Source organism: Vipera ursinii (assembly GCF_947247035.1).
Source record: "Vipera ursinii genome assembly, chromosome: 1".
Lineage (NCBI taxonomy): Eukaryota > Metazoa > Chordata > Lepidosauria > Squamata > Viperidae > Vipera > Vipera ursinii.
Window position 1 is genome coordinate 114,568,265 of NC_139512.1, and position 10,360 is coordinate 114,578,624.

General features: G+C 39.9%; 1 protein-coding gene and 1 long non-coding RNA gene across 3 annotated transcripts; one reads left to right on the top strand and one right to left on the bottom strand.

Annotated features, from left to right (window-relative positions):
* Positions 1-1,879: 1,879 nt before the first annotated feature.
* LOC310631872 lies at positions 1,880-9,333 on the top strand. 2 transcript variants are annotated; one of them, XR_014490737.1, is made up of 5 exons: positions 1,880-2,234; positions 2,522-2,643; positions 5,114-5,264; positions 7,716-7,881; positions 9,200-9,333. It is a non-coding gene; the product is annotated as an uncharacterized lncRNA (long non-coding RNA). The 2 variants fall into 2 exon arrangements; XR_014490736.1 differs by having other exon boundaries at positions 1,880-2,643.
* ZP1 (zona pellucida glycoprotein 1) lies at positions 6,507-9,757 on the bottom strand. The gene is made up of 6 exons (XM_083348633.1): positions 9,186-9,757; positions 8,784-8,968; positions 8,583-8,680; positions 7,985-8,112; positions 7,705-7,894; positions 6,507-7,380 (listed from the first exon to the last, which is right to left on the bottom strand). Exons 1-6 carry the CDS (start codon positions 9,349-9,351, stop codon positions 7,218-7,220), a joined length of 930 nt encoding a protein of 309 aa, XP_083204759.1. The 5' UTR covers positions 9,352-9,757; the 3' UTR covers positions 6,507-7,217.
* Between the last annotated feature and the right edge of the window lie 603 nt (positions 9,758-10,360).

Consider the following 10,360-nt stretch of genomic DNA (forward strand, 5'->3'; position numbering starts at 1 on the left):
ACAAATAGATTTAAAGAATTAGATCTGATAGAGTGCCTGAAGAACTATGGACAGAGGTTTGCAACATTGTACAAGAGGTAGCAACCAAAACCATCCCAAAGAAAAAGAAATGTAAGAAAGCAAAATGGTTGTCTGAGGAAGCTTTGAAAATAGCTGAGGAAAGGAGGGAAGTGAAAGGCAAGGGAGAAAAAGAAAGATACGCCCAATTGAATGCAGAATTCCAGAGAATAACTAGAAGAGATAAGAATGCCTTCTTAAATGAACAGTGCAAAGAAATAGAAGAAAACAATAGAATAGGGAGGACCACAGATCTTTTCAAGAAAATTGGAGAGATGAAGGGAACGTTTAATTGCAAAAATGGGCATGATAAAGGACCAAAATGGCAGGGACCTAACAGAGGCAGAAGAGATTAAGAAGAGGTGGCAAAATTACACAGAAGAACTATACAAGAATGAGCTTAATGTCCCTGATAATCACAATGAGGTGGTCACTGACCTCGAGCCAGACATCCTAGAATGTGAAGTGAAGTGGGCCTTAGAAAAGCTGAGCAACAACAAAGCTAGTGGAGGTGACAGTATTCCAGCTGAGCTATTCAAAATCTTAAAAGACAATGCAGTAAAAGTGCTGCACTCAATTTGCCAGCAAATTTGGAAAACTCAATAGTGGCCACAGGATTGGAAAAGATCAGTTTACATTCCAATTCCAAAGAAAGGCAGTGCCAAAGAATGTTCAAACTATTGCACCATTGCACTCATTTCTCATACTAGTAAAGTTATGCTTAAAATCCTACAAGCTAGATTCCAGCAGTATGTGGATCGAGAACTACCAGCAGGATTTCGAAGAGGCAGAGGAACTAGAGATCAAATTGCCAACATGGATCATGGAGAAAGCTAGAGAGTTCCAGAAAAACATCTACTTCTGCTTCATTGACTATGCTAAAGCCTTTGATTGTATGGATCATAACAAACTGTGGCAAGTTCTTAAAGAGATGGGAGTACCAGACCATCTTATTTGTCTCTTGAGAAACCTATATGTGGGCCAAGAAGCAACAGTTAGAACTGGACACGGAACCACTGATTGGTTCAAAATTGGGAAAGGTTTCCGGCAAGGCTGTATACTGTTGCCCTGCCTATTTAACTTATATGCAGAGCACGTCATGAGAAAGGCAGGGCTAGATGAATCAAAAGTTGGAATTAAGATTGCCGGAAGAAATATCAACAACCTAAGATATGCAGATGATACCACTCTAATGGTAGAAAGTGAAGAGGAAGTAAAGAGCCTCTTGTTGCGGGTGAAGAAGGAGAGTGCAAAACTTGGGTTGAAACTTAACATTAAAAAAACCAAGATCATGGCATCTGGCCCTCTCAATTCCTGGCAAATAAATGGGGAAGAAATGGAGGTAGTGACAGATTTTATTTTCCTGGGCTCCAAGATCACTGCAGATGGGGACTGTAGCCAAGAAATTAAAAGATGCTTGCTCCTGGGGAGGAAAGCCATGGCAAATCTAGACAGCACACTAAAAAGCAGAGACATCACTCTGTCAACAAAAGTGCGTATAGTCAAGGCTATGGTCTTCCCAGTTGCAATGTATGGCAGTGAAAGTTGGACCATAAAAAAGTCGTGAGTGCCAAAGAATTGAAGCCTTTGAACTGTGGTGCTGGAGAAGACTCCTGCGAGTCCCTTGGTCTGCAAGGCGATCAAACTGGTCGGTCCTAGAGGAGATCAACCCTGACTGCTCTTTAGAAGGCCAGATCCTGAAGCTAAAACTCAAATACTTTGGCCACCTAATGAGAAGGAAAGACTCACTGGAGAAGAGCCTAATGCTGGGAAAGATTAAGGGCAAAAGAAGAAGGGGACGACAGAGAATGAGGTGGCTGGATGGAGTCACTGAAGCAGTAGACATGAGCTTAAATGGACTCCAGAAGATGGTAGAGGACAGGAAGGCCTGGAGGAACATTGTTCATAGGGTCGCGATGGGTCGGACACGACTTTGCAACTAACAACAAGACCACAAAAGCAACTGTTATTGTGGCTTTGTGATCTGCAAACATTTCCCCTCACTTCTGCCTTTTAGACAACCAGTTTCACTCAGACCAGAAGCATAAATATGGACTTTGCTTACATGGGTATCTACAAAGTGTGGCCAGAAAATTCAAGGTTGCAGTGACAACAGGGTGATTGAAGTTCCACCCTTTTTTCTGTGGTTTTTCATTGGGAGACGCCCACAGTGCAACGTAAGATAAGCAGATATCTAAATGTTTTAAATAATTGTGTGACATCATCAGCATCTTGATATACAGGATCACAGCCTTTTTGGCAATTAATGCACTTATTAATTGCCAGATTGCACAGGGCCCGGGGGGGGGGGAGGTTAAATTATGGATTTTTAAACTGGATTTTAAGTGCTGTACATTGCCCAGAGTCGCTGTGAGACAGGTGGGTATATAAATTTGTTTAATAAATAAATAAATATACTTTGCCTGTGGGAGAGTGGGGCCAAAATAAAACTCTTTGCTCTCAGCCGAACAGAAAGAAAGCCATGCTCTTCAAATGTCATCAAGAAACATGGGCCAGAAGAAAAGCAGCCCCACCAATTTGTGGTGGTGAAGAGTGAAGCCTGTCAACCCCCTCACATTTGCTAAGGTAGCAGAGACAGTTGTTCTGCCAGCATTGCACTGCCAGAAAAACTAGCTCCTTTATGAGGCCAGGCGAGACCCCCACCTCAAGAAGTCCCCTCACAACCAGGCAGGGCTGAGATTGGGGGGTGGGGAATTGTCAACATCAGAAATCTCTCTTGGTTGACTGGCTGCTCCATCAGGGGAAGCTAACACAGGGAGGGGCAAGGTCTCATTTGAGGGAAAGAGTGAAGTTTCATTAAATCCTGCAGTTACTGTTACTGCTTTAGCAGAGGCATTAAAATGCTGCCTTGGTTCACCGAAGCAACCTCGGGCCTGTCTGAGCCATGAAGCCTTTTCCAGGACAACCATTCCAGTAAATCCTGCCAAACGCTTTCGTGCTGAGGCAGGGAGCCTTCACTACTCCCTTCAGGAAGGTAGACAAGCTGTGTTGGGTTTTTTTTTTCCTTTTTCCTAACTTTGGTTAGGGTGGGTGTCTTTAAAGCAAACCCAGATTTCAGCAACTAGGCAACAATTCAGTGAGGTCATCCTTCCCATTAAAATAGGAGAAAGAAGTTGGATTTGGCCTTGGTCATATTCAAAAGACTGTGGAGGGGATGATGCAGTCTCAATTTTGTTAGATTTTTTTTCCCATTACAATTCCCCTCCCTTTCACTGCTTATTCGGTACAAAGCCAGCCCAGTTCCTCTCTTTCTCTCAACCCTAGGAAGTAGACAAAGGCAAACCAGTGTTGAAAGACCTTGCCAAGAAAATGGTCGGGCATCCACACAAATTCATTCTCTAGATCAAAACCTTGCCTGAAAGTTTTTGTCATTTTAAAAAACAATATTAGACTAGCTCATATCTTTGCAATGATATATATTTTTTTTGCTTCTGTACAGAAAACAAAAATGTAATGGTGTAGACCAGGGGTCGGCAACCTCGGCTCTTTTATGACTCGTGGACTTCAACTCCCAGAATTCCTGAGCCAGCATAGCTGGCTCAGGAATTCTGGGAGTTGAAGTCCACGAGTCATAAAAGAGCCGAGGTTGCCTACCCCTGGTGTAGACAAAGGGGGTTTCCAGGAATAAAGGCCCCCCTCTGCTGTAAGTTATGAATTGGAGCTGAAGCAAGTTCCAAAGATATGTAAGCATCCCCATGCAACACCAATGGCAGCACAGATACGACAAATTGTGGTTTGCCACCCGCTTCGGGTGGTGCAATTCAGCAGCTGTTTTGAAAGACAAAAAATGGGTGAGCTGGAAAATATGGGAAAGCAAGAGTTGCTTTACTACTGGACATTCCCCCCCCCCCAATAGATGCTGCTCTCCTCTTCCCATTGTTGCATTTGTACGGATGATCCCGGGGCTCATTTAGAAATCTGCAACTCATATAGCTCAGATGAGTTATAACCAGCAATAACCCATTATGTTTTTATTTCTCAGAAACCAATTAATAACTCCCAGAAAAGTTCTCTAGACTCTATCTTGTATGCTTCCTTTAATATAGCCAGTGCTTTTAGTTTCATCCCTCCTCTTGAAGTAATATTGAGGCATTGGCAATAAGCTTAGAGGACAGGAATCTATTTAAAATAAGAGATTGTCTCTTTGCACATGCAGTATTAGTGTAAGGGCATAGTTTTTAAAACAGGATCCATACAATAAGAGAGGAAACAAAGCATGGATATCCAAGATGGGTTTCTTGCATTCATAATTGTAGCGAGGTAAAGATATCTAACATCTATATAAAAATGGAATTACTGGACGTAATCACTGAATGGCAGCTTTTCTGTCTAGTCAGTGAAGAACTGAATATCAAGAGACTCCTTATAAGCTACTGGGTATAGCTTTATTTATATATTTTCTGTACAACAAATTTAGAGCTTTGTCATCCTGCTTCTTTTCTTCCAGAGCACTAGCACAGCAATAAATAGGATAATCCCAATGATAGGTAGTACCACCAAAAGCACCAGAGTCAGGTCTTCACTGGAGATCACATCTGTGGATAAGAGAAAACAGTTTGTAATTCGCTCATTGTCATTTCACAAAGCAGTTGCCACTTGACCAAACTATTGAAAAAACATTTTTCTAGCTATATTATGATTATTCTGTAGGGGCCACAGAAATAGCACTGCATAAAATATAATGATGTCCAAATAGACAGTGGTTTGAGATCCAAATTATTAGCAAATTCTATCAGCATTACCCAACTTGGGGTAAAAAGAATGAGGGAAAGGGGATGCTTACAGCTTGGATTTTTCTGTAATAATAATAATATAAAAGCTTCAGGACTATTGCCACATTCTGGAATACTAAGAGCAATAATTGTTAGCTGGTGCCCATTTACCAATATCCACTTATGAATATCCCTATTTAAGTGGCTATGCATATCAAGCATTCACTTTATAAAGGAATGCAGTAACCTGAGGTTAGCATTTTAAGGAAAATATAGAGTATGTTAAATATATTATTTTAATTCCTGGCTCTTCATTATTGCAGTTACTTACCACTCTCCCACCTGACTTGTTTCTCATGAATACTCTCTTGAAAAATCACAGCTCCATAAGTGCTTACTAAGTCCAAGGATTCTGTCTCATTCTCCTCCTTCAAAAATCGACGGCCTCCTAAGAGATAGAGGACAAGATCTCCAGTAAGATACATAGAAAAGATAAATTCCCAGCAGGTTGCAGTATATTTCCATTTAATTACAAAAGGGGAAAGTTCTTTAAAAATAAGGGATTGTTGAAGAAAAAAAATTGGAAGAATTCAAAAGACATTCCTCAGCTCAATCCACCTCACAGAGTTGTTGGGGGGGGAGAGGAGGTAGAGGCATTAGGTATGTTTGCTGCCTTGAGTTACTTATAAAGAAAAATAAAGGTGGGATGTAAATAATTTTTTTAAAGAAATATTATCAATTAAACATACAAATGATACTTTTTTGAAAATGAATCCATGGGAGAATCAGGAAATTATAAAATAGTAAGCTTAATATCAGGCAAAGTGGTGAAAACACTATTCAATGTTTTGAATAGCTTTGGCAAAACTGGTTATGAAAATACAATTTAGTGGCAACGAGATCAAGGGCTTTGTTCTTTTACATATTGCCAACAGGCAAAACAAAAAAACTAATTAGTAATGTGCTGAATGGAGACAAACAAGTAGAATTCCTCAGTAATTTGTTTCAGAACCAGTGCTTTTTTTAAACTTAAAATGCACCTAAACAACGTTAAAATTTTAGCTTGTCCAACTCCTCCTTCAAAGGAGGAACTACTAAACATTTTGGACCTGTGGCTATGTATCTTCCATTTGAAAACCTCCAGTAATGAGCAATATGTCACATCATGTGGAAACATTCCACTGGTTTGGAATCATGATCACCATCATGAAATTCCTCTTAATATTTAACTACCTGTATCTATGTCCTTCTGATTCTTGCACTGCCCTCTGCCTCCGGGATGAAAGAGAACAAGCCTATTTCCTCCACTAGAGGACTAACTTTGATATATCTGAAAACTGCTACCATGTCTCCTCTCAGTCTTCTCTTCTATAGGCAAAAGATACTACCTCTTTAATCATTACTCACGAGGCTGTTTTTGTCAATCCCCTTACCATCTGAACTTGTTCCAATGTATCAGTGTCTTACACAGAGGTGCAGACAGTATTCCAAGTGGGGTTTGATCAAGTCAGAATAGAATGGGACAACTGCTTCTTATGGTCTTCCTTGCTCATACAAAATTTTGACTTTATGGGTAAGCAGTGAGCTAGTCAGGCCTATGAGTAATACTAAACTATTGAAAATGATTTTGAAAATCTTTCCGTAAACTAGATCATGTTCCATTTCTTCATGCATTCAAGATATGTTTATGTTAGCTATTTTATATGTTAGGTGCCTCATGAACCAACTAAGCAGAGGGAGAAAAGTCCTTTAAAACTGTGGCAGTGAAGCATTCTAACTTACTTGAAGCCACTGGCATTTGACACGCAACCCTGCAGGAATCATGATCAGAGGGATGGCAAACAGACACGCTGCAGAAAAGGAACACCTAGAAAAGGTATAGCATGAGTCTGTTAACAGAGTAGACCAGCCTCAATCTTGCCGGATCTCATTTTAACTCCTATTAAGATATATCTCCAAAATATGTACTCATTAATGCCTTGCTAAAAAAAACACATCTTCAGCATCCTTTATTTACCCAAATAAGCAAGCAATAGGCAGTGCCCTAACAGTTAAGGTATTGTATATTTGGTGCATCTCTCTTTAGGTATAAGATGCACAGCTTCCACGAGCTGTTTATTAGATACAAGTATCCAGGAAACAAGATTTCTTAAACGGATATGTAATAAAAGATGACCACAACTAAATATATTTGTCTCACCCCAAAATTCCCATTAAATAATCAGGTTAATACCCTCCAGAGATTTGTTTCAGACCTGCTCCTTAGCAACATGTGTGATCTGTACTAGTATTAAAAACCCGACCACAACATTTTCTTAGTATATTTTCCCCCTTTACATTTGGTAGCATACTGTGGCACATTGTCCCGTACTCCCTTAAAAAGGTAATTTCATTGGAAAAACTGAATACAATAAGCAATTATTTTGCTTATCTTCTTACCGAGCCATCTAGCACCATTTGAGGGGCAGAATCCACAAATGTGAATGTGTAAATGATGAAACGCTGGTAATGGTTAGGAAAGGGAAGCTCTGACGTAGCAGGTCCCACGGGTACTAGCTGGGTTCTGTAATTGTCTCCTTCGAACGGGCACCTGGGAAGCAGATGCGTTAGAAAAGCTGTCAAGACATGGCTCTTTCTCCAAGCCGTGGGATTGCGATGTGTTGAAGGCCCAATTGCACGATAGTTTCATTTCTATTTGGATCTACAGTTTTATTATGTCATTATTATGAGTTAGTTCATGTATTATGGTCTTTTAATCAGATTTGCTGAATTTTCTTGTAAGCCACCCAGAGTCACATTGGTTAAATTAGGTATAAACTTGTTTTAAATAAGATAAGTAAAACATTAAATAAGGTAAGTAAAACACCACCGATGCTATGAGAATTAACATTTTTTTTCTTTTTTATTGACTTACCCATCCACTAGCACTGGCCACTGTAATTGCTCAAGGGGATTTGAACTTGGAGTAGCCCAGCACTCATGGAGAACCAGAACTAGGGATGGGTCCAGTCTCTGTAGGATGCGTATCTCCACGTGCACAGGCTCTCTCAGGATCTTCACAATAGGATACTGTAAATCTGAGTAGTATGAGGTATAGCTCGAATCTGGGGACAAGAGGCAAAATGTGGCTGTGTGGTTTTTCAGAGAGAGGAGATGCCTTGCGGACTTGATATCAGACATTAAGGCAGATATACCTGTGGCAATGCGCAGCTCAAGCCGGAGGGGGCCTACTTGGAAAATTGGAGCTGGGCTGGGAGGTGAAAACACTTCAACCTGAAGTGGCAGGAAATCAGTAGCATTGTAGATACAACGAGCATGAAGCCTAAATGTACAAGATACAAGAGATTATCCGGCTAAATCATTTCCTTTGACTAGAATGTTCAAAATCAATCTTAGTTTTGGTAGATAGCTATCCTTCCTAAGGCTTTGCATTAACAAACCTCTGTTATAACCTGATTATTTATTGCAGTCTAAACAGTGAATCAAGCTGCACTTAAACGGTTAGATTCTTTGAAAAGAAGAGCTATGGAAGATTAACCTTAGTTTGCAAACTATGCACTTTAAAGGCAGTCCACAACCAATCTATGCCAAAAGTGGGGAACCTTCTATAATTGGACTTCGATTCCTGTTCCGATCCGCTAACGTGGCTAATAGTCTGAAAAAATAGCTATATAAATCAGAAGCTAAAAAACCAAGGCCTGATATGTAAAACTTAATTTAGAAGACTAAAAATATCCATATCTTAAAACTAAAGGGAGAATATCTCATCGGTACATGGCAAACTCAACATACATGAAGGTACTATCTCGTGTAATAGAACCATCTGGCCCTCTTAGGATGTCAAGGCCAGACACGAGCTGGTTTTCGTATATCAGTTTGCCACCAGTCACCTAGAAGGACAACAAACACAGTCATTTTTATGTAGTCTAGCAAATAAGTCAAAGATCCTTCAAGAGCCAGATAAATGAGCACTTGCCTGGACTGCATCCTCACCTGAACTGTTGTGCCACACTGTGTGAGAGAAAAGCGGAAGACAAGGAAAGATTCTGTTTTCCTGACTGGACTGCAACCTGCTTGGGCATAGGAGAGCTTGACACTCTCCAGGATGATTGGATAATCCAACATATCCCTGGAGATTACCAAGATGAAGTAGCCATCTCGAAGGCACTGAACAGTGACTGCAACACACAAAGTGCAGAGGTTACAAGCGGAACAGATCAAGAACTCTCTCGGGGTGTGTGTTTATTTTCGGGAAAAGGCAGAAGTGATAATTCTCTCACCCAGTCTCATCATACTATTGCACATAAATCCTCTTTTTAGGAAAATGACATTTTACTTTCAAAGCACAGTAATGGCTGGATCCCAGGCTCAGCATTAACTATTTTTACTTTTTACCTGTGTTGCCATAGTAGCATGGAGTCACCTGATCCATAGCATCATAACAACATCCAGTCTGATGACAAGCTGTTGGTCCTTGTACATCTGCACAGGGTATTCTCCCAGAAGAAACCTGGCATTGTTGCTGAGTTAGAGGGCGACCTGGAAGTAAGAGAAATTGCATTGTTTGGAAAATTAGTCCTTAATGACTAGAAGGATGAAAATAAACCATAATGTTTTAGTCTTAATGTAAGGTCATAATGTATGAGCTTAGCATCACAAAATTTTGTGATTCAAGTAACAAAGAGAAGGTCTTTATGCCTAAAGATAAAGACAACTAGACTTGTCCTGTGACTTGTTAGATTGTTTTAGAGATATTTCCTTGTTAGATTCCTCAATACCTTAAAAAAATAGCAGAGCTTCCAATGGACATCAAGAGTTCTTAATGTATCTCCCTTGAAAGTAGCCCATACTTTGAACTGTATAGCAATCAAACATCAGGAGCTGATGTATGCAATGTTTCATGGTGTATATGTATTGTATGTATTATGTCATAAAATACTTCGATAATTTTCATGTCATAAAATGTTTTATACAACTTGCCAAATTTCAATTTCACAGGAGAAATGGGTCCCAGATTTTGGATGCATTCTGTAAGTTAGCCTATTCAAGGTTATTTGGTTGAAAATATTTTGCCCTATGAGGCCGTTTCACCCAGTTAAAGGTTATAGACACACAGGATTTAGTAGTATATAAATAATGAAAATAAGAACTAGAAAAGCAATATAGAGCAATAATACACAAGCACACATGCACACACCCACACATGTATGTATGCATGTATGTATGTATGCATGCATGCATACACTTGTTCTGTTCCAGCCTACGACCAGCCCTGTCACAACAACACTTTCTCACCATATGATAAGACATGCACATTCTTAAATTAAAAATATAAAGCCGAAAACCAAAGTTACTTTGGTTATGAAGTGATAGTATAAGCTTTATATTGCACATGTATGATACTGGCAATAATAAACATTTTAAGTAAAAAATAAAATTCACTTACCTACACTAGACTGGATGACCATTGGATGCACATGCCCAGGAAAGGACTCCCCTGGATGAACATGGCCTGGCTGAAGTGGATGAACAAGGTGAGGCTGGCGTGGAAAAAGCTGGACAGGTTGTGA